Raw genomic sequence first — 24,482 nt, 5'->3', positions numbered from 1 at the left:
CTGTTGTTACCAGTTCGTGTATTAACAATAAACCAACGAATCTCCAGGCTCAGGGCTAAGTCTCAACGGATTGTAACAGAGCTACTCTGCCGCTTACGACACCCCGCCGGGAACGAAAGTCGTCTACAAACTGTTCCGAGCTCCGACATCGAACTGAGATACATTCAGACCTGCGGAGCCATGACGCTAATCATCTCACAACGTCGATCTCCGCGGCCCAAAAGGCTTCGACGTCACACCTCACGCAGTGAAGCGCGACTAGCAAAGTCACATTGTTTAGAGCCTCCCGACTCTCGGAGCTCCTTCAAAATATCGTTACCGAATTTGCCTAGGTGGGCTTCTCCCTTAGATGCGTTCAGAGATTATCCCGCGGATGGTAGCTTCGCACCACCGGCCGATCGACCGAGTGCAACACCAAATGTCCGACACTGTGGTTATTGTGGGACTACACAGTATTACTATCGCAACGACGAGCCATCAGTAGGGTAAAACTAACCTGTCTCACGACGGTCTAAACCCAGCTCACGTTCCCTGTTAGTGGGTGAACAATCCAACGCTTTGTAACTTTCGCTTCACAATGATAGGAAGAGCCGACATCGATGGATCAAAAAGCAACGTCGCTATGATCGCTCGGCTGCCACAAACCAGTTATCCCTGTGGTAACTTTTCTGGCACCTCTTGCTAAAAACTCTTTACACAAAAGGATCGATAGGCCGTGCTTTCGCAGTCCCTATGCGTACTGAACATTTGGATCAAGCCAGCTTTTGCCCTTTTGCTCTACGCGAGGTCTCTGTCCTCGCTGAGCTGGCCTTAGGACACCTGCGTTATTATTTGACAGGTGTACCGCCCCAGTCAAACTCCCCGCCTGGCAGTGTCCTCGAACCGGATCACGCGGAAGTTACAGCGACAAGCATTGCTGCCATGACGCTACTCTGCACGTTTGGAACCGAAAGCCCGTGCCGGCGACACAAGTATCAACCGCGCAACGGTCCCGCTTCATCGAGTGAGTAAAGAAACATAGAGAGTAGTGGTTTTTCAGCGATGATCGCGCGAACGACCTCCCACTTCTTCTACACCTCTCAAGCCTCTTTACAGTACCAGACTAGAGTCAAGCTCAACAGGGTCTTCTTTCCCCGCTGATTTTTCCAAGCCCGTTCCCTTGGCTGTGGTTTCGCTAGATAGTAGATAGGGACAGTGGGAATCTCGTTAATCCATTCATGCGCGTCACTAATTAGATGACGAGGCATTTGGCTACCTTAGAAGAGTCATAGTTACTCCTGCCGTTTACCCGCGCTTACATGAATTTCTTCACTTTGACATTCAAAGCACCGGGCAGAAATCACATTGCGTCAATACCCGCGAGAGCTATCGCAATGCTTTGTTTTAATTAGACAGTCGGATTCCCCTTGTCCGTGCCAGTTCTGAGTTGACCGTTATACGGCAGTCGATAAGCCGCGTTGATCGCGCGTTAGACACACGAAACCGACTCAGCTTTAGTAGCTAGGAAATCCACGGTCGCAACTCAAGAATCACTTCACGTCCCGAGAGCCGCAAAAGTATTAGACTTGAATGCGTCCGCTTCATGTCCAAAGCCCGACACGCCCCGGTCCTCAGAGCCAATCCTTATTCCGAAGTTACGGATCTAATTTGCCGACTTCCCTTACCTACATTATTCTATCGACTAGAGGCTCTTCACCTTGGAGACCTGCTGCGGATATGGGTACGAACCGGCGCGACATCTCCACGTATATCCCTCACCTGAATTTTCAAGGTCCGCAAAGAGTATCCGGACATCGCAACACAAGCAATGCTCTTCGCATTCCGAACCATTTCTCCCTTCTAAAGGATTCCATGGAGCTCGAATGCTCAGGCAGAAAAGAAAACTCTTCCCAGACCTCTCGGCGGCGTCTTCAGGCCTCTTTGGGTTACCCCGTCGATGACTCACTGCGAAGTGAGGGAACGATTGTTGAAACGGTTCCGCTGCCGGGTTCCGGAATTAGGACCGGATTCCCTTTCGCTCAATGGGCAATATTTATCTGTTAGAAAAACTTGCCACATGGACATAAGATTTCTCCTTGAGCTTAGGATCGACTAACTCGCGCGCAACTACTGTTCACACGAAACCCTTCTCCACATCAGTCCTCCAGGATCTCACTAGAGTATTTGCTACTACCACCAAGATCTGCACCGACGGAGGCTCCAAGCGGGCTCACGCCCAGACTCTTCTGCGCTCTCCGCCGCGCTCGTCCTACTCGTTACGACTTAATGACGTCACAAGGTACGTCGCACATATCGTAACGGTAGTGTATCGGCAAAACGCTATAGCGCCATCCATTTTCAGAGCAAGACACCTATTCAGGTGAGCTGTTACACACTCCTTGGCGGGTGCCAACTTCCATGGCCACCGTCCTGACGTCTTGGGAGTCTTACGTCTTTTCGGTTACTTTGAGCATTTTTTGGGCGCCTTAACACTACGTTTGGTTCATCCCACAGCGCCAGTTCTGCTTACCAAAATTGGCCCACTTGGCACCGTCATCAGACCTCCGGCTTCATCGTTTAAGCAAGCCGAAGTACTCACCCATTTAAAGTTTGAGAATAGGTTGAAGCCGTTTCGACTCCAATGCCTCTAATCATTCGCTTTACCGGATGAGACTGTTAGAATCGACGCCAGCTATCCTGAGGGAAACTTCGGACGGAACCAGCTACTAGATGGTTCGATTAGTCTTTCGCCCCTATACCCAGTTCCGACGATCGATTTGCACGTCAGAATCGCTGCGGTCCTCCATCCTGGTTTCCCTGGACTTCGACCTGACCGGGCATAGTTCACCATCTTTCGGGTCCCAGCATGTATGCTCAGAGCGCATCTACATTCACGGGTTGGAAACGAGACGCCTCGAGAGTGCGAGAGGTCGATCGAGACCGACACTCCATCCTCCCTGAGCGCGTTGAACGCGCCTTCACTTTCGTTGCGCCTGTGAGTTTAAAATCTCAATGACTTGCACGCATGCTAGACTCCTTGGTCCGTGTTTCAAGACGGGTCCTGCGAGTGCCCGAAGCTGAATAATCGCAGACAGAGACACGCACAGTCCGAGGCTGTTCGACAGCGACAACAGCAGCGCCACAGCCACGTCCGCGCTGAGGCGACACGTTAACTGTGACGTCGCTTGCGTCGAGCCGGACGCGCTGTAAACGCGTGCGTGTTTCGTCATTACCACCGTCTGACAGTCGATCGGCAACTATATGGGATCCGTCCCCGCCAAAGGACTTTGGTGCTCCCAGACCGTTGCTTACCTCGACATCGAACGGGTCGCGATGCATTTACTAAGAGAGAAGTGCACATCTTTCGGTGACGTCATCAAACGCAAGTCGTGTCTCGACCAGAGCCGATACCATCAACTAAACGATCGTACGCCACGAAATGACGTTGAATCTCTCCGTTCGTTCATTCGAGTTTCGCAGGTTTACCCCTGAACGGTTTCACGTACTCTTGAACTCTCTCTTCAAAGTTCTTTTCAACTTTCCCTCACGGTACTTGTTCGCTATCGGTCTCGCGGTAATATTTAGCCTTAGATGGAGTTTACCACCCACTTAGGGCTGCACTCTCAAGCAACCCGACTCTAAGGAGAGTTCCTTTCGCTGAAGTTTCTCTATAACTACGGGCCTGGCACCCTCTGTGGGAAGAAAGCCTCGATCAAGAAAAACTTTAATAGAAAAACTACGACGAAAAACGGTACCTCCCGAACACTACATTTCCCGCCGCGTGACAACGGTGGGATTCAGTGCTGGGCTTTTTTCCTGTTCGCTCGCCGCTACTAAGGAAATCCTAGTTAGTTTCTTTTCCTCCGCTTACTGATATGCTTAAATTCAGCGGGTGATCCTCCCTGATCTGAGGCCAACGAATGTGAGAGGTAGAAAGATATCTGTATATTGCCATCGACAACGGAACAGCAGAGACGTAAAACAAGTTAAACATCAAAGCAACAACGTCATCGAAGCATAATAAGACCTCTTGACTACCTTCATGTGTTTAAAATTACACACGCGATCATAACAATACAGTACGATATTAGAATTTGAGATTGTATCTTTAACAATGCGTAGGTATACCAACGCTCAACGATCTCATGGGCACTTTAGCCACGCAAAGAGTCGAGCGCGTCGCAAACACTACAGCAATTCTATAGTAGCCTACAAATTCGCCGTGGTGTAAGCGACTCATCGTCAAACGACAATCTCTATTTTAAACTCGCACAATCATTAAGACCGCTTTATATTTAAACGGACTTGTAACTTAACAAACAAGTTTAGTTACAGAACCGTCAAATGCGTTAAAAACGCAATGTAGCATGATTTACAGCCGGCCCTCAGACAGGAGTGGTCCTGAACGTATGTCCAAGACCGCAATGTGCGTTCGAAATGTCGATGTTCAAGTGTTGCAGTTTACACTATGACGCGCATTTAGCTGCGTTCTTCATCGACCCGCGAGCCAAGTGATCCACCGATCAGGGTAATAGTTTAACCAACACAGTTGGTCATAATTGTTACAGTTATGAAAGGTTTATTTGTGCATGAGAACACTCTACACATTGATTTTATGTTGATATGATATCAACGTTTTAAAAATTGGCGCCGTGTCGCCAATAAAATGTCGTTTTAAAACTACATTTTAATGATCTAGACTTGAGGTTTTCGATCAAAATTGCATTGCCTTATGTGCTCAACAGGTTTTTACTGATGTGATATCAGCAGTGATTAGATACGTCGCATAGTTGGCTCTTGTGTGTATTGCTCAACAGCATGCCCACTTCATGCAATCGATATAGAGTTGTTTGTCGGCTTTTGGCCGCGGCACGATACGACCGAGCTCGACTGAATCATTCTCTGAGCCATGTATATGTGAATCGAAAAGTTTATGCTATCGCGCCCCGTCGGACCTAAGCATAAAATACCAAAAAAAATAATAATTGTAAATATTTAACTAATCGATAGCAAAGCATTTATGTGTTAACGATGACGACAAAGTTGATACAAGTGACAAATCGCTATTTTCTAATTTTAGGCACATTAAATTGCTTTTCTCTACATATTTCAAAATATAAAAGCTTTTAGCCGTTCAAAATATAGAATTTTTAAAACAATCCGTTCAAAAATATCATCTAGAACCAAACATAAACATAAGATGGGAACAATTATTTCACAATGTTTTCCTTGCGATTGCACAATCTTATTCGAAGCCGCTGTAACATTATTATGTACGACGTACGTAGATAGCCCGATCTATACACAAATATTAATGATAGCTAAGATGCCAAGCATATTTTGTTGTTATGATAAAACGTAAACAAGAAAAATCCGGTTAACGCGGAATTCATTCAATCATTTCCTTTTTTTGTTGCTAAATACCAAGGTTATAAAAAAATTACATACTTACCTAATTGGATAGAAGTAAACTTTGGTCTAACAGCATTGACGCCAGCGGCATTCTATATAACAAATTCAAAGAAAGTATGTTATAATGAATGGATGTGTAGGTATAAGGCTAGGGAGTTTTGTAAAAATCGTATCAATTGGAGTACTTTGGTCTCTGCCCGAAAAACCTACTTAACCTACGGCTTATGCAATTTAAAAATCTCGTACTATTCAATTCATATTAATATTATAAATGCGAAAGTAACTCTGTCTGTCTGCTACTCAATCACGCCTAAACTACTGAACCAATTTGCATGAAATTTGGTATAGAGATATTTTGATAGACGAGAAAGGACATAGGCAATATATCATCACGCTACGACCAAAAGGAGCAGAGTACCAGTAATTAATGTTACAAAAACGGGGAAAAATTTCACCCATTCTCTCTTATTGGACGCAAGCGAAGTTGCGCGGGTCAGCTAGTCTTTGTATAAAGATTTGTTATCATAATCTGTAAGTTATTTTACAGATGATAACAAATCGAGTGACCGGACCACTTCAGAAAAACCAGAATATTTGTACTATAAGAGTATTATAGATACTTATCTAATTCAATACAAGTACTCTCCACTCTGATTAATTGTTCTGATAACTAATAGTGAAGTTATCTGAAGCGTATATTAGTCATCACGTGGGAATCGAACCCCCGAGTCTTTACACAAAATATGAGACTTCTGTTAGATTTCTTTAAAACCTGGATTTTCTTTAAGAGCGCCTTGATGCAGTTCTTAATAGTAGCGATGCTATCGCACTAATAAAACGATACTAAACTATTTTTCTAAGAATAGACGAAATCCATATTTATAACTTCCTATTAAAGACAAAAATAAAAAAAAAATCACCATGTGGTTATTGAAAGCGTGCAGTTTGATGTATTTTGAGTTACTATGCAATTGTATAATTAGTATGATATGTGAAAATGAAAGGAAGAAAGATGAAAGATGATTTAAAAATTAAAAAACTTCCATAGGAACATTTTATTAACATTATTTTATACTCCAAAATGTTACCAAAATATTTATAGACACATACATAAATAAATAGAAAACAATATTTCACATATTTTAAAATTTCGTATCACAATAAATGGTAAAAATTAACATTATTTTAGCATGTATTGTTTAAACTAAAACCACGAATAATATAAAATTCAGAGAAAATAACCCTACACTTACGCTATTATTAAAACCGGTTTCACAGTTTGATAGGTGTCAGATAACCTAATTGCTACATAAATTGACAGCATATAAGTTATCTGATAAATATCTAGAAGTGAAACAAGACCTTAGACAAATTTAGTATGTACTGGTTAATGGCACTATTAGTGAAAAACGGCTAGAGATTTAATGCATAAGTTAGTGCGACAAGTGACATTTTTAAGGCCAATTTTATTAAACAAAATTTACTGCCAGTTAAGTATACAACAGTAAGAAAAATACATAATTTTTCTATTATTATATGCAACCGCAATACATTTCCTCTATTAAAATTGACCTTTAAGATCTTACTGTATGGCAGTTAGTATGTTACACATTTTAAGTCTATAAAACATTTTGTATGTCGCCACTAACTTCGCATAATATACATAAATACAGAATATCACGTCATTTTCCCATAGTAGTAAGCCGAGACCAAAGAACGCCACTTGGAACCTTACAAACATAATATGCACTTGTACTAACTATTTAGTAAAATGCGAATCAGTCTTGTTACCAGTCCCTCTTTTGTTACCAGTAAATACTCAATTCGAGTAAGGCCCTTCGTACGTAAAGCTACGCAAAGTTCTCAAGCGACTATCACCATACAAATCTAGTCGCGATACGAATGTTAGTGAAGCGACTCGTGATCGAATCCCAATGGATTTGTATAACGGTAGTCGCTTGAAGACTAAAATCGCTGAGTATTGAAAACAAGCTTAGGGGTTTTGTACGAACGGTTTAAGTTAACTGTCCAATTTATTGAAAAATCGCCAATCAAATTACTAACCATGAATTGAAAAGGATCTATTTATGCGAACAAGAACCAAACCATATCAGGTACACAAGACTGGCTTAAATGGATTGATTCCGTTAAAAACAGTATTGTATCTGTGTATTAGTCAGTAAAACGAAATTATTTTTATTTGGAGCAGATAGAATGCATAATTTGTGCGCTATACATTGTCATATATGTTTATAACTCAATCTCTCCAATGGTTGATTCCGGTTTGCATGAATAGGTCCAAGTTTAAATTTATAAAAATCTTGAGCGTAAACAATGTTATATAATATTAAAATAGAATCTATACCTACATATTTAGCAACTATTTTACGCAGTCATCTGACTGAAATAAATAAAATCATTTTATTTTATACTAGCTGACCCGCGCAACTTCGCTTGCGTCACATAAGAGAATCATAATTTTCCCCGTTTTTGTAACATTTTTCACTGGTACTCTGCTCCTATTGGTCGTAGCGTGATGATATATAGCCTATAGCCTTCCTCGATAAATGGGCTATCTAACACTGAAAGAATTTTTCAAATCGGACCAGTAGTTCCCGAGATTAGCGCGTTCAAACAAACAAACAAACGTTATATATATTAGTATAGATTCTTAACGCGAAACGGTCTTTTTCTTTCTCTTTCTTCTTTGGTATACATACTGAGTAGTTCACCGAATATGTCTTAGTAAATGCATATAGAAAATTTACAAAGTTGTTGTTTAACTGTCGTAATAATCATCGTCGCGTAAGCTCTGATTAGTTATACAGTGTTTTGACTTTTTCTCTTCTCTGTTCTCCGGAGGGTACGTAAAAAGTCGGTCCCGGTTGTTGTCTACTAAAGTAATAGTCGCTTAGTAAAATCCTTTGGTCGGCTTGAATAACTTTAACACCAGGTTGACCACTAATCCATACTAATATTATAAATGCGAAAGTAACTCTGTCTGTCTGTCTGTCTGCTACTCAATCACGCCTAAACTACTGAACCAATTTGCATGAAATTTGGTATGGAGATATTTTGATACCCGAGAAAGGACATAGGCTACTTTTCACCCCAGGAAAATAACGCAAATAATCAATATTATAATGACATAAAATTAACAAAATTCCGTTGTCATGGCAACTGTTTTAATGGTGGATATGCCTTAGCGCGACTTCGTTATATTAAGAGATATCTGGGGGCACGGAAGTGCCCCCGCAAGTCGAGCAAAAAAAAAGCGGCACGGCCGTAACATCTGGGGGCACGGAAGTGCCCCCGCAAGTCGAGCAAAAAAAAAGCGGCACGGCCGTAACATCCTTTTCTCGAAGCAATTCGGGCTATTTTTGACACCCCTATAATTTCGTTGTGGATAAAACAAGAAGCCTGGATTTTCAGCAACTAATCAGTCATTGTATAAACACGGTATATTTAAAATTTCAGTCAATTTGAACCAGTAGTTTAAGAATGACAACTTGTTAAAATTTTGAATTTTGTCACTCACTGATTCACTGACTCACTGACTCACCGATCATCAAAAGTCTAAGGTACTTCTAGCAGACTTAGAAGCTTAAAATTTAGAATACAAATAGGGTTTAGTGTCTTAATCATGGGAAAAATGTAATATTTTCTAATTTCGGTCCAGTTTTCTAAATACACCAACTGCAACAATAACTTTGTAATCTCATATAAATGTATAAAATTACAAGGTTACATTTGCAGTTAATGAATTATTAATAAATAGGTGTTAATAGGTACCTACTTTATGAGGCATAACGGGAGGGGGTAAAGGGTGGGTAAGGGTGTTTAGCCCATGAAACTGAACAACATTCCCATAAGAAAATATGTTGAATTATGAAAAAAAAACGTCTTTCCATACAAATTGGACTTATGTTCGCTCTACAAAAAGAAGTGAGATGCCATCAAAAACATTCTGTAAAAACCTCAAGTCTCGCCGTAAAAAGTTGTGAGATCTATATAATACCAAGTCGATTAATCTATTTAGTCTCTACTTAAAGGACCTTCTGTCTTAAGTTATTACGTATGTTATTATCATGCCAATTTTTAAAAAATACCTTTAAAACAAATAGATCGACTTGGTCATCGCAAGAAAACACAAATTCGCCATTATTAACATTTCAGGAGCATTAACTTCTTGTCGTGCTGTGTAGTGTGATACATACTAATAATCAAATCATGCGATGGCCAGGTCGGTCTATTTGTTTAAGAGGTTTTTTTTTTTAAATTGGCATAATAACATACGTAATAACTTAAGACAGAAGGTCCTTTAAGTAGAGACTAAATAGATTAATCGACTTGGTATTATATAGATCTCACAACTTTTTACGGCGAGACTTGAGGTTTTTACAGAATGTTTTTGATGGCATAAATAATTTTAAGAATATTTTTCGTGAAAAGCAAGCATATTTTATATCATCACGCTACGACCAATAGGAGCAGAGTGACAGTAAAAAAGTGATACAAAAACGTGGAAAATGCTGACCCATTCTTTCTTATGTGACGCAAGCGAAGTTGCGCGGGTCAGCGAGTCATACAATAAAATTACTAATCAGGGCTTACACGAAGTTTATAAAAAAAGACAGTAGGAAGAGAAATGCTCGAGTAAATTCGGGTTAGGTACCCTCGTTTAAAATTTACACACGAAACTATTATCCCTTACTCTAAATTTATTCATCTGAACTAAAACATAACAGCACTAGGCCTTTTTTACAATTATATTAAAATAATGAATATCAAAAGTATAATTTATACATTTCAATGAGTAACACTACAACTTTACATTTAACAATATTTTTACTATAAGTTTATTATAGACAATTATTAAAAAGGACTAAAACAAAACTTGAAATAGGTAACTTTAACTGTATAATAACTGGATTTTTCAGGCAACTGCAGACTGCCGATAGCAATTACAGTAGCGCGATGTACTACACAGTACTATCGAGCATCGAGAGTTTGACATTAAAAATGTAATTACAAATTTGTTCCTACAATACTCGCTAGAGGTGCTGATCAGGGTTTCATACGGTAACTAGACGGTTGTTGATAGTTGTAGAAAATCACGATACAGTACAAATTTTCTACTACTACTATCTACAACAATCAATTTTGTATTAAAGACTGATCAGCGCATTTTACGTCTTTTTCAAAAAATATTTTTTTCAAGTAATTATAAATGTCAGACGCTCTCTAGTCAATAGTGCCGTAGAAAATTGCGCTACAGCTTTGCGTCGGCAGAATTCAGTTAGTTGCAAAACCCTTTTACTATCAGTATCAGTAAATTACATTCTATCTAACGTCTAAAAAATATATTGTCTTACTAACAAACGTGATACATCACAGATTGAAAAAATAATGATATTCGATGCTATTCGGTCGAAAGTTTGGGTTGACAAATAATGTATTGACAGTTTACAATCGTTAACCGACACCCATTAAGTAACTGTAGTAAGATTGGTTCATTATCCTGTTAGACGAATAACCGGGATAACTAATCTATTTTATTTTGATTAAAAACACCATAGATTTCCTGCATATATTGAGCGGTATTCTGCCAATTGCGCATATCAGTTATGTTGCTAGAAATGCTTTGTTGAACGATTTCAGCTCGATAGATATTATTGTTAGCCAGTTCACGGTCCCGCAGTTCTTCCGAATCGTATCCATATTGTAGTAAATTAGGTATATGTTGCATATTCCTGTTTACGTTACGAAAGTTTGTATGAGCGAGTATCAGCTCGCACATAGCTGGTGATAAAGTGTTAAAAACGGTTGGGGTTAGCCTTGAAAGATGTTTTAGTAACGAGTTTACATTTGTGCTGCTTTCAATTGTAAGATTTTGAGCTGTGTTTGAGTTCGTATGGCTTGAAATCGTTGTATCTGAGACCCTATGGTTAGAAATCGCAGGATTTGTGACCACATGGCTAGAAACCGCAGTATTTGTGACCGCATGACTTGAACTAGCAGTACTTATGACCCCAGGGTCTGAAATCTCTCGATTTGTAGCCCCATGGCTTGAAACCGCAGGATTTATGAGCTCAGGACTCGAAATAGCTGGGATTGTGATCCTAAGGTTCGTAATCGTAGAATTTAAAACCACTTGGCTTGAACTCAAACGATTTGGAACTACACGGCTCGAAGTCACAGAATTAGCGATCTTATGATTTAAAATCGCAGGATTTTCAACCTCATTGCTAGAAATCGTACGTCTTGTGACCCTATTACTAGAAATCGCAATATTTTTGACGTCATTGTTTGAACTCGTAGTATTATTGACGTTACGGCCCAAAATCGCAGGTTTTGAGACCCCATGACTCGAAATCCCCGGAATTGTGATCTTAAGACTCGAAATTGAATTTATTCCCCCGTCGTTAGAAATTGTATGACTTGTAACCCTACGAGTCGAGATCGCAGGACTTACGACTCCATTATTTGAAAAAGCACGGTATTTCGCCTCTTGGCTTGAAGTCACAGGATTTGTGACTGCATGGCTTGAAGTCATAGGATTAATGACCTCAACGTCTGAAAGGTCTGAAATAGCAGAATTTGATACCCCATGGGTCGAAACCACAGGATCGGTAACCCCATAGTTCGAAATGGCAGAATTTGTGACCCCATCGCTTAAAATCGCAGTATTTATGACTTCATGGCTAGAAATCGTAGCATTCGTAACCACTTGGCCGGAATTTAATGGCATTGTCTCCCAAGGACAAATCCTGGGTTGACTCCAAGGATATACATAGCTTTGTTTTGTAAAAGTTGAACGAGTTTGAATAGAATGCCTAGAAGATGCGGGTTTTAGTGTTACGGCGCTTGCAGTCTTCGGTGACGGAGCATTTACGTTGACTTGGCTTGAGCTGACACTGTTTGTGTTTGAAGTCACAGGAGTAGGACTCGCAAGATTCGAGCTAGTATCCTTTACACTATAACAACTTGTGGTTTTAGAACTAGTACTGACACTCACAGTCTTCGATTTACTTTTACTTGCACGGGTAGAGATTTTCCGACTCGAATTATTAGGGTCATCCCATCTTGTACTCACACGGGTTTTACCTCGCGAACGCGCACTATCTGAACTATCACTTTTATTAGGGTTCTTTGTCCCACGGTCCGGACTAACAAGACACTTTACACCATCACTATAACGGCTTGCATGGCTTGAAGTCCCTTGGTTCGAACAAGCACGGCTTGGACCAGCAAGACGTTCGTCTTTGGACGATCCAACCGGTTCTTTTGCCGTGCTGCACAAACCTCATATAGGAGATTCGGGAGGTCTATCACTTCGCGGATGACGGAGTAACTCTTCCAATGACATTCCAGACTTGCCAAATGGGTCTTTAGGGAACATTATCATGTCATCGACCCATGTAAACTGCAACAGTCGTGTTTCAATTACTTTGCGCCATCGAGGGTTCTCTTTGAGCAAGTCTCGGTATTGATCATCTGATACGATGACGCCGTCGAATTCCGCCGCGCATTGGACGATATACCTAGAAGAGAAAGCATGTTAGTTTGCAATAACATAAGGTTCGTCGCCGTGGCGTATGTGCAAATGCTATGTATAATGTGGATGCAATTATTGCAGATTGCAGGGTGATGATGATTGGGATTTAGGCATGTCACAAACGTTAGAATCTTCGCAAAATGACTATGTTTAGAGGATCACGTTTGTGGAGTCTGACTTTCGGATAGCTAACTGAATATGTACCTTACATGTATGTTTCAACGGAAAGTTTCATGACATAAACGTGCACGCACGTATACGCTGGCGCCGTATACTTATAAAACACACACCAAAATATTTACTTTAATATATCCTTATATACGTAAATATATATATTTTTGAAACATAATCGTGGCCTTAATCTCTACAAACGTGACCTGCCACAAAATTTGGGTGATAAATTCGCCATCCGCTAGAATACCCATATAGTCCAGCGATGAGTATCAAGTTCATTCCAAGTCACTTGTAGTCTTGTGCTAATCGGGTCACAGATACCTGTAACGCGTTTCATTTAGTCAACTGTCTCTTTGACACGGCTGAACCACTGATGCCCAGTTTCTGAGTACATTTAGCGGTTGTTTATCTATTCAAACTCTCATGTTTAGCTTAAACGTTATTGAATAGATAAACTACAGTGAAATGTACCTCAGAAACCGGGAGTGAATCGATTAAACATACGCAAAAAAAATACCTCTAGCAAACCAGAATAATGTAAAAAAAATATAGCTAAGAAAGGAAACTTAATCTCTCATAGAAATTTAATACAAAGCATTGATTACATTACCCATTTCTACATACCAAAAATCCATATTGAAGAGCTCCATACCTTGAAATTACAAAATAAATTTAGACCATATTGTACAAAATTATAAAAAAACATTTACCTATCATCATAGGGCACATGTAGCCGGCCCTTGATCTCCCTGGAAGGTGTGTAGATGACCAGGCCTTTCCTCTCCAAATAGTCCAAGAGTCGAGGGTCACTACTCTTGCCATATTTACACCTGTAAGGGAACGTTGTACCACCACAAAATGTTCAGAGTTCTAAATATTTTACATTTTGTGATTGTACCTTTTTAACTGCATGGCTGGAGTTATATATTTATTGTTTGATAGTTTTTGCTGTATTGCTATCAGATTTCTGAGAAATATTTATTGTTCTTCCAAATAATGGTGACCTGGGAATTGAACTCAGGACTTTACAATGCACTACATAGTGCATTTTATAGCAATAAACTTTCGCCAAAAAATTAATTAATTTAAGCTCACTCAACTTGGGAATCGAACCTAACACACATTTCCCCCTTTCTCTCTTCGCCCTTTCATTCCTACTTACTTTATTTGTGAAAGAAAACATCATGAAACCTGCATATTCAAGTTTTTCTCGTTATAGGTGTCAGTTATTGCTCCATTCCTTTCATAATAGACTTTTTGCCCAACAGTGGGTAGAAATTTACAGATGCTTTTATAATTCTGCTATCCAAGAAACTTTATTTCATGGGAATCGAACCCACAGACGCCAGCCTGGCTACATAATGTGTCACATGGCAGTGAATATAAAATACCAATCAGAACTATAAAAACACCTTTTTTACTATCCCACTGTTCAGTAAAAACCTTCAATTCATACTTATTCTATTACGATCTATTGAGGATAGAAAAAATACTAACTCTACAAAACTCTTAACATGTTTCTACACAAATAATTGTTCAGTGTGGGAATTGAACCCACCCATAAGTTCGAGTACCTAAATTATATAAAACATTTAACTATGGTTATTAAATAAGTCCCAATAAAGCTAGGCAAATTGGTTATGCATATAATATTTTATATTGGATAAAACTTATTTGATAGTTTGTTATTGCAGTGCTGCTAGGCAAAGGGAATGTACAGGGAGCGTAAACTACTAAACTAAATATACCTCAAGTCCACAGTACATAAAATGCGCTGAAACTGCTGAAAATTGTAAAGTTTACCTGAACCTCGGTACAAATGCTTTGACTACGTGACCTCGACGCAAGAAGAAGTCGATGCATATTTTCAGGCCTTTAACTGAGAAACTTGCTCCTCGGGTGTGCCTGAAATTACAACATAATAACTTAACAACAATATTTGCAAAGTTTATGTTACTACTAGATAAGCGTAATGATCAACCAGCAAACAGCCAATGTAATTTTCCAGGTCATCACTTGGAAAAGTTTTATCCATATTGGTTCGTCAGTTTTAATGTGAATGAAGGACATACAAACAAAACAAACACACTTTCACCTCTATAATGTCAACTGAAGATTTTGAAATTAATCAGTTTTATTAAAACCACCTTTGTATAAGACCTAAAGTATGGTTACAAAAATATTTGCAATTAATATTTTAGGCTATGACACTTTTAATTAGATCACTTTTGCCTAAGCAGAACAGTTAACTGTGATAAGTGTACACTTTATACTTACGACATGGCAACATTGCTGCCATCAATGACAATCATCCGCAAGCCAGTCTTGTTCTTATTATCTCTGCTTGGATGATAGATGTTGCTGCCCACACTGTTATGTGACGGTACTCCCAGTATCACTTCCTTGATGTAAGTCGCTTCTTGCGATTCTGTTTCATCCGATTTTGATGGCTGGAAACATTGTAATGAGTATGATCAGTACCATATTAAAATTCTTGAAGGTAGTGACAATGGAGAATGTTACCTAATTTTGATTTCTAGCACTCCATATTCTCGTTTAAAAATAAAAAATACTGGTGAAAGAATTACTTCGATACGTCAATTATTTTTCGATTTATAAGTAAAACAAGTTGTAACCGCACGACGCTAGCTCTCGGTGACGGTGTGACGTCACTCTACACTTGCTCAGTCTAGCTCACACAGTCCGCTTGAGGTCGCGCGCTCGGTGCGTTGAAATTATTCCTAAATACTTTTAAAAATGTTCAATTCAAATACTGGGAAATCATATGTTGTGCCTAAATGTAATTTAATATTATGTAAGTAAGTACATAAGTAATAATAAATAACTTCATATTACAATGAAACAATTTCTAACCGGATTGATCGCGAGTTTATTGATTTTACTGTGGCAGGAAAAATGTAAAATCGATAAGTATACGATTATTTCGGTTAAAAACTGTTTCATTATAATATGCAGTGATCGTAAATATTTATCTAACATTATTACTTATTATACCTATGTATAATATACTAGAAGCCGCCCACGACTTCGTCCGCATGGAAACCCTTCCCGCGTAAATCCCGATCCTTCGAGAACTCGAGGATAAAAAGTAGTCTACGAGGGTTGATCCAAAAGTAATGATAACGGAGGTGATACACGATGATTACAGTGCAAAAAATGATTACATTTTTTACATAGTCTCATAACAAGTTAATAAAACCAATTGATCTCTTTTTTAATCCCATTTTTCCCATAGAAATACCTTATCTTGCAAAACTCTCCCAAAATACCCTAAAATCACTAGTCACTTCGCGATTGTCGCCAAATTTTTTGCCTATGAAGTGTTTTTTTTAAAATTGCAATTGATAAAATTACCTAAGAGATGGATCTAGCAAATAGAATGGGTGATCGAGCAAACCGAAAGCCGTTTCTTGAATGGCAGCCACCGCAACTACAACCTTGTGAGCCAGAGCTGGTCTTGGTGAAACAGCATTCCAGCTCACACTTTCCTGTGTTTTTTTTTTCATGATAGCTTCCTGTAATCTTCGTATTTGGTATTTTTAATAAAAGCCTATTATAATAGCTCTCTTTTTAAATTATTTTACTGAAGTGATTCTTTCAGTGTTTTGAAAAAAACACGTGGGAATCAAACATCGACCTTGAAACCTTGAATTTCTCCTTTGTTGGTGAGAAGGCTCTTTTCCAAGTCATGGATAGTTGTTTTGTTTTGAGATCAAAATGGTGGGTTTTTGACTAGTCTATTGTCAAATAACGTGACAAAAAAAGTCCTTGATCCGTTTGGAACTTTCCAAGATTCACCCTCGAAATGTCGACACGTTTTCGCTTTGGTTCGCCTTTTAACATTTTCGGTTCCTGAGGCGCGGAAACGTTTTTCATGAGGAACTTGTTAGAGAAGACCCTTAAAATGCTGCCCATATGAGATGTCTATAATCTTAGCTACATATTTGATGGTCATTCTTTGATCTGCTAACACAATATCTCCAACTTTTTTGACGTTATCTTCAGTAAGGGCGGTGGAAGGCGTTTTTTTGCGATGTTCATCTTCAATTGAAGTTCTTCTAGTCTAGAACTCTTTTCTGCAACGTGTAACTATGGGAAAAAGAAAAAACAAAGTCCCCCGATGACAGCAACAAGTCGCAATGTACTCCTTCAGTGGATTTTTTTTTCAGTGGAGGGCATTGACTAATTGCTCTAATGACGTTTTTTTACATTTTTATGTTTTCTCTGCGACAGCTCCTATTCAAGTGAATGTATTTACCAAATTACTTGGACTATTGATATGATTTTTTTACCCCGAGGTAGTGGATCTATAAGGAAGCCCAAAAAATAGTTTTTGTATATTTGCGACGACTACAAGTAGCCGATTATCATTACTTTTGGATCGACCCTCGTATGTGTTATTCTGGGTCTTCAGGTATATATAAAATTTCATCGTAATCGGTTCTGTCAAATTTGCGTGAAAGAGTAACAAACATCCATACATACCTACATACCTACATACTTACATACATACATACATATACAAACATACGTACATACATACATATACAAACATACGTACTATCGAACCAACTGAATCATGACCCATTTTGCCGATTATTCGCTTGACACCGTCAAAACAGTAAGAATTTCGTCTCTATCGTCAAAGTTGCACTTAGGACATTTTAAACATGCCTACGACTGTGTTATGATGTATCTACGACTACATACAACTTTGACCTTTGTTATTACAGTATGTAGATACGTTTTCGATAAATCACTCTTAATTTGAATGTAGAATGTAAATAGTCTAAACTCTTTTCACGACGAAAAAATCTATTTGTGTCAAATGTCAAATAGCACGTCAGCAATCATTTAGAAATCTGTGAAACGTTTCGATTAGGGTAACCACTATAGTCATTGCCCAGCATACAGTGATTGCCAACGTTAAGCAATAATACGTTTATTTTAATTTCTAAAGTAACCAGTTCAAATTAATTGCAATACACCTATGTCACTTTTAGAATACTGGTTACTTCTTTCGTTAAGTTTTAAAATTAGGTGGACAATTACTGTGATTTTAGAAGTCGTTTTTTTATTAGTAATTTATTTATATGTTTCCAAAGTTATTGAAACAAATGACTGATAATCCTTCAGAAAGAATATTTAAGTTGCGTTTATAATAGAGTACTACTAGAATACTATTGACCATAATTGTGTATAAATTCCTTAACCGGGTAATAACTATACTGGTTACCCTATATTATTTTAATTTTTATAGTTACATTATTTCCTATAATGGACGCACAAAGATTTGACGCATTAATGACAGATAACAAATTCATTACCAAGGAAACGTAGGTTCAAGCGAATTTCGACCTACGTGTATATAGACGTATTTTAGAAAATGAGCACATGGTGGGTCATTATTCAGTTTGTTCGATACAGTGTTGGGCAAAATTTAGTTTGATTGATGATTGATGATTAAGATTAAATTATTTAGTCATGACTAATGAATAATGACTAAAAAAATTCAATCATGAGTCGTGATTGATGATTAATTAGTGTTAGTGTTAGTTATTCAATCATGACTAAAATTTTAATGACTAAAAATAATAGTTAAATAAAACTAAGCTTTTCAAGTCTACGTTCCATGACTGTTGATTTGTTAATCACAGGTTTTTAATTAAAGCTAGTTTTACAACAGAATCAGTTATTTTTTTTTTAATTTACACAGGTACACATTTGCAAAAATAAGTTCGGGGCTCGGGCTAATTTAGTTTAAAATAATTTAAATTGCTTTTTAAAACTACGCGTTTTGAAAATCAAATTTTATAAATAATGGAATTATCTTCTTTCAGTCAACTTAATGTGGTGATCAGTTATAGTTTTATAGATGTGTTCAATTAAACTAAAATTATGTCACCTGAATTATTTTTTTTAGTTTAATCATCATACAAAAATACAATAAATTAGTCATCAGTCATTTAATCATTAAATGATTGATGACTAATTTATTTAATCATGATTATGATTATTATTTTTACTCATGATTAATTCAATCATGACTAAATAATTCATGACTAAATTAGTCATGACTAATCAATTGATTGAAAAAATTAGTTGATTGACCCAACACTGGTTCGATAGTACATACATACATACATACATACGTACGTACGTACACACATACATACGTACATACATACATACAATGACATATGTATGTCATTGTATGTATTACTTATGTACTTATGTATGTACATATATACATTCTCACAAACTTTCAAATTTATAATATTAAGTAGGATTTCGGAAGCAACAAAACCTCTATTTGTTTCACAAATAATTCGCAACCATTATTCCATTTATTTTAGGTACATTATCCGATTGCCCTTTTTAAAATCCTTTATTCATTTTATTAATCGAATAGTATTTACTATTATTATAAGCTATTTTATACATAAGCAGACGAAAACACAACAAAATACTACGCAAACTATTACACCTACAACAACGATTGGCGACTTTACTAAGCGGGACGCGGCCCGCGCGGCGCGGTAAAGTAGTATGACGTCACAGCCGCTCACGCGGCTGTTAGCGGGACTCGATATTATTCGAAACTTTGAATGCTTATAAAATCAAAACTATTTGGTATTTTTGACTAAAACAAAAACTAGTTTATATGTATACATACAGGCTATACTGTGTCAAAATTTCAAGCGATTTGGCATACCTAGTAACATTCTCCATTGTTTAAGGGTGAAAATATCTTCAACTTCCTTAGTGCCCGGTTTCTGAGGCATATTTAGCAGTAGTTTATCTATTCAAACTGTCATATTTATATCAGCTGAAATGCTAATAAATAGATAAACTACAGCTACATTTACTCAAAACTGTGCATAGGAATACAAAAACTAATGATTAAAACAAAAGCAGAGCTATTTCAGCTAAATAATTTGTGAATTTCTGATTGTGATATGTCTGTTGAGAATCTAGGCTGTCTTTGTCTATCCTACAGCTTGAATAATAGAAAGTATCTAATAGTATATTATATTTAGTGGAGTTAAAAATTATAGAAAAACAATCTTACCCCTACATTTTCACTGCTCTCCAAGTTATTACTAGGTAACTTACAACCACTGAAAATATTTTGTGTGATCAATTCCAAGAGTTTCCCCTTCTCTGTCGAACTTAACTTAGAAATACCCTTCGCAAATGTATTTAGCTGTGCTTTTTTCTTCTTCTTCTTCCTTCGTTTACCTTTCCGTACAACGGTTACTTCTGAATCTTCACTCAATGACTCATCATCATCATCAATAACGGACACTATTGTACAATCTTCGGTTTGTGACGAATGTTCTATAGTATTTTCCAGGTTGATAACTGTATGATTTAATTTAGACTTCGAAGCTTCACTGTCGGCTGTCAAATCTATAGTGACGTATGAATCTTTATTAATCTCTTTAGTTAAATTTATTGGAGTTTTATGTATCTCTTCAGTTAAGTTAACAATTTCTTTATTAAATTCTTCACAGTTAGTATTTGAATTCTCAAAAGTTTTTATTATACTGTTCTGTAAAGAATTACTGCCTCGACTGTTGATGGGTGTAGAGCAAACAATCCGCCTTTTAGAGCTTTGCGGTGACTGTGGCAAGGCAAGGTTGGCATTATCTATTGTATCATCATCATTTATAATAATTAAACTGCTATCAACTTTTCTCCTTTTTATATCTGTATTTGGGGGTGTCGTACTGCTACGTTTCAGGGTAGGTGTTTTAACAACATTCTCTGTCTCCGAGTTATCTTCTTCCGTCTGATCAAGAGTTATAATAGTATCTTGAGAAGTCTCATAAGAACTGTCACTCTGTTCTTTTAATTTGTTAAATAACTTTATAATTTTGCTTTTAGTTTTACAGTGTTGTATTTTCTTTATTGTCGCCATTTTTTGAGCACTCAATGGCACTTGTAGCCTTGAGATACTCTGACTTGAATTTAGAGAATGGTCAGATTTGGTCTAAAAACAAAAAATCTCAGTTATTAAGCCAATAAATGCAAAGTAGTATTTTCACAAACAAAATTGTTACTATTATGTTATAAGTAGTAATGCAGAATAAGCATGAATTGAAAAACGTTATGAAGTAAACAACGAATTTATTACTGTTATGAATATGAATAACCCATATGTTAGTAGTTTGTTCATGTTTTTGTTAATGTAGTTAGATGAAGATTGATGATTATCTTATTGTAATGTTAAAGCTATGATATTCGACTGTCCTATTACCATTTTTAAGGAAAGTTTAAGTTCCCAAATAAGTGAAAACAATGCACATGAATGTACGTTATCAAACCCAAAACAATTCACATTGACTTTTAACAACACACGTTATAATAAACAATAAATCTAGGTATTTGTATGAAAGGTAACTGCCTGAATCCCCAAGCCCTGCATGCGTCGATATAAAACAGATTTACATACTTGTATTGCTGCAAATAAACATTATCACGAAAATAAATGTGATAAAATCTAAATGAAAAATTAACTAACAAGTTGCTTGGAAGATGATGGCTTGCCCATTTTTAACAACTGATCACGTCAATTAGGATATCCAAAATAACAATTCACATTTATTTAAACTGAAATAGATATAATTTTCAATAAAACGATTTGCACATTTTTGAAATTACGAAAATAAAAATGGTGCCTTAGCCGTGAACAGCTTAAAAATATTGTCTCTGGCAGCAAACGAAACACAGAGTAAAAATGGACCATAAAATAAATATTCTATGTTCCTAAGTTCGGATACACGTTCATGTGATTAATGTTATTGTTATTAAAAGTAAGGCTTAAGCAGATGTCGACAAATTCCAAACTATTTATTTCAAATGAAATTGTTATTCGACGACTTCGTTTACTAGGCCGGACTATAAGAAGAACCAAAAGAATAGCACAGGCACATCGTTTATTACTTCAGCAGGAATCTTTTCACAACGTTTCTCACGATTTATCCTAGCAGATTTTCCGTAAATTATTTCTTAACAACGAGCTGATGATGACAAAATAAGTATAACAAGTTAGTTAAAAAAATACCCATAACGGGGGTAATAAGAGATAAAACTCGAAAGCTACGGAGAGAGTTTGAGGGTTTGAGTGTGATGCGATATGTCTGACTAGAATTTTGCTTATAGAGTTAGTAAGTAGTTTCACTTGATGAATTTAGTATCAAGCTAGTTAGGGATATAATTAAATAACAATACGTTGTGTTAATATCAGATTTTATTTATTTTTCAATCCTTTTGACACATAAATATAAATGACAATAGTAATAATCATCAAGAGCGACTTTACTTCTGTATTTGGACATCTACTTAAGATAGTCATAGTCAAATACTTAAATAGGTATGAAAATGAAACACTATAACAGGTAAAGTATTTAATAATCACATTTTACTATCTAGCATCTGATCTGCTTAATTTAAGTACGTAAGTAGAATTATTAAGAGTAATACTATTAAGTATTTGAGTGCCAAATAGTAACTACGTCATATACCTATTTAAAGAATTACATGATTCTACTACTACTAATTTAGCCTCTATACATAATTCAAATATACAAAATATGTTACTTAATACAAAGAAAATTTCAATCCTAAATACACTTATATTTAAATATTTTAATAAGTTTAACGTACCTAATCATTTTTATTTGTAATATTCAACAGATTTAAAATGATTTTAGTGGGTTTTATCTGAACAACCAGTAGGAATGTATGAATTTGCAGATTGCAGAAAATATTTTCGGCCCTTTAAGCATAAATTTTATTAATTCTTCATGTTAAAAATAACAAAATTCTTCTTAAATCTAATAAAGTACTTAAAATATTAGAAATTAACTTTATTTACAATAAATAATGAGTATTTTGCGGTTACATTAATTACTTATGTCGCTATTTACCAAATTTCAGCTTTTACTGAAATTAAATTTAATGTATAGCTTAACAAACGTTTCACAATGATGGAGTGCTTACATAAACTAAAAAATACTTTATTTTAAATACTGAGCAATATCGATAACTTCGTAACAAAGTTTTAAAACAAATAGATACTAGCAAAACTAAAATAGGTATAGAACTGTCTAGAAAAAAAAGATATTTAAGTATAAAAAATGAGATCGTTTAATTTTTAAATCACATCCAAACTTTCAAAAAAGCAGCTTCTAAAAAAGTAATCAGATTAATATTTACATTTCTTTTTTAATTATCAGAAAAGTTCCATATTTTTTAATTTCAAAGTCTCATACTATAATAGAGAGAGATAAAGTCATTGAATAACCACGAGAGTGAACGAGATAGACCTATTTACAAGTATACACTTCAGTCGTTCTGACGCAGGTGTTGCATTCGACTCGACAACACCAGTGGAATTTGCAGTTGCATCTTTCCTTGATGACTTGACGTCGGGTGTTGTAGCCTCGGCCGCAGCACATGAGAGCGCAGCCGTCCATTCCTGATGAGGTCCTGTTGCATTCCCTTCCTGTCGTACCGAGAGAACCCTGTGAAAATTTAATTTATTTTATTAGTCATTAAAAAACATACTGGCATGCATGAACCATAAAAGAAAAAAAAAGAAACCTAACACAGATCATAGACATTTTTTTCTTTTTCTTACTATTTTGAAATAGAATCAGGCCTTATTTTTCTCAATATTTATGTTCATATAATAAAGAAATAAATATAAAGACTTGAATTTAAGTCGCAAAATAGTTCTACAGTTAGCCTTAACATAAAACAGTTTATGTGACGCAAATCGATAACGATTATCTTAACAATGGCCAATAGACAATATTTTAGCAGACAGACGCAGCTCCTAATTAATAACTCATTTGTCCCGGTCAATAAAGTAATAGGTTTTATAGACTAGAATAGATATTGAATTAGATTAGCCGATTAGCATTAATTAAACAGCATTCTTGTCTGACTGTGGGTCATTTTCTTTAGTCTGTGGGTTGTGTATCTGTGGGTGCAGATTACAATCCTTGTATGATGTAATTTTGTTCGAAATAGTAATACCAATTACATTTCTAGATCCGGGACTTGATTCCGGATCTCTCGGATCCATAACAAGGTTCACTGACCTATAGTTACCTATTGGGCAAAATATAAGGCGTAGTGCCTATTTTTGTAGTCTCGTCTAGTTACCTACTAGACAGCAATAAAAACCTGTCTTTTATCAACTTTACTGTCGGTAGGTTATTGAAAACATAAAAGTTAACTGTAAGAGTTAAAATCTCCCTACTCATACAATAATCTTCCAAAGCCTCTCTTTGTTTTTATCAGTACCTTGATAAACGTTAAGTAT

At 36.7% G+C, this 24,482-nt stretch overlaps 2 protein-coding genes and 2 non-coding genes across 10 annotated transcripts in view; all 4 read right to left on the bottom strand.

Moving 5' to 3' along the window:
- Positions 1-35: 35 nt before the first annotated feature.
- On the bottom strand, positions 36-3,895 carry LOC142983323 (large subunit ribosomal RNA). The gene has a single exon (XR_012960087.1). It is a non-coding gene; the product is annotated as a large subunit ribosomal RNA (ribosomal RNA).
- A 463-nt stretch (positions 3,896-4,358) lies between these two features.
- LOC142983319 (5.8S ribosomal RNA) lies at positions 4,359-4,510 on the bottom strand. Its single transcript, XR_012960083.1, has one exon. It is a non-coding gene; the product is annotated as a 5.8S ribosomal RNA (ribosomal RNA).
- A 1,921-nt stretch (positions 4,511-6,431) lies between these two features.
- Positions 6,432-21,839, bottom strand: LOC142983026 (uncharacterized). 2 transcript variants are annotated; one of them, XM_076129804.1, is made up of 6 exons: positions 21,672-21,839; positions 20,217-21,140; positions 15,401-15,573; positions 14,927-15,028; positions 13,834-13,953; positions 6,432-12,935 (listed from the first exon to the last, which is right to left on the bottom strand). In XM_076129804.1, the coding sequence occupies exons 1-6, from the start codon at positions 21,699-21,701 to the stop codon at positions 12,698-12,700; spliced, it is 1,587 nt and encodes a 528-aa protein (XP_075985919.1). In that variant the 5' UTR covers positions 21,702-21,839; the 3' UTR covers positions 6,432-12,697. The 2 variants fall into 2 exon arrangements, with proteins under 2 accessions (XP_075985919.1, XP_075985920.1); XM_076129805.1 differs by having other exon boundaries at positions 21,603-21,814.
- Positions 21,840-22,412: 573 nt separating this feature from the next.
- Positions 22,413-24,482, bottom strand: part of LOC142983161 (protein Wnt-5b-like) — a 51,257-nt gene continuing 49,187 nt past the window's right edge. For all 6 annotated transcript variants that reach the window (XM_076130034.1, XM_076130035.1, XM_076130031.1 and 3 more), the window contains exon 8: positions 22,413-23,676. In XM_076130034.1, the coding sequence (XP_075986149.1) occupies positions 23,479-23,676 (198 nt within the window). In that variant the 3' untranslated portion in view covers positions 22,413-23,478. The remainder of the gene's footprint in view (positions 23,677-24,482) is intronic.

The sequence above is a fragment of the Anticarsia gemmatalis genome, chromosome 23, assembly GCF_050436995.1.
Source record: "Anticarsia gemmatalis isolate Benzon Research Colony breed Stoneville strain chromosome 23, ilAntGemm2 primary, whole genome shotgun sequence".
Lineage (NCBI taxonomy): Eukaryota > Metazoa > Arthropoda > Insecta > Lepidoptera > Erebidae > Anticarsia > Anticarsia gemmatalis.
The sequence above is the reverse complement of the archived record's forward strand: the minus strand, read 5'-3'. Positions and strand labels throughout refer to the sequence as shown.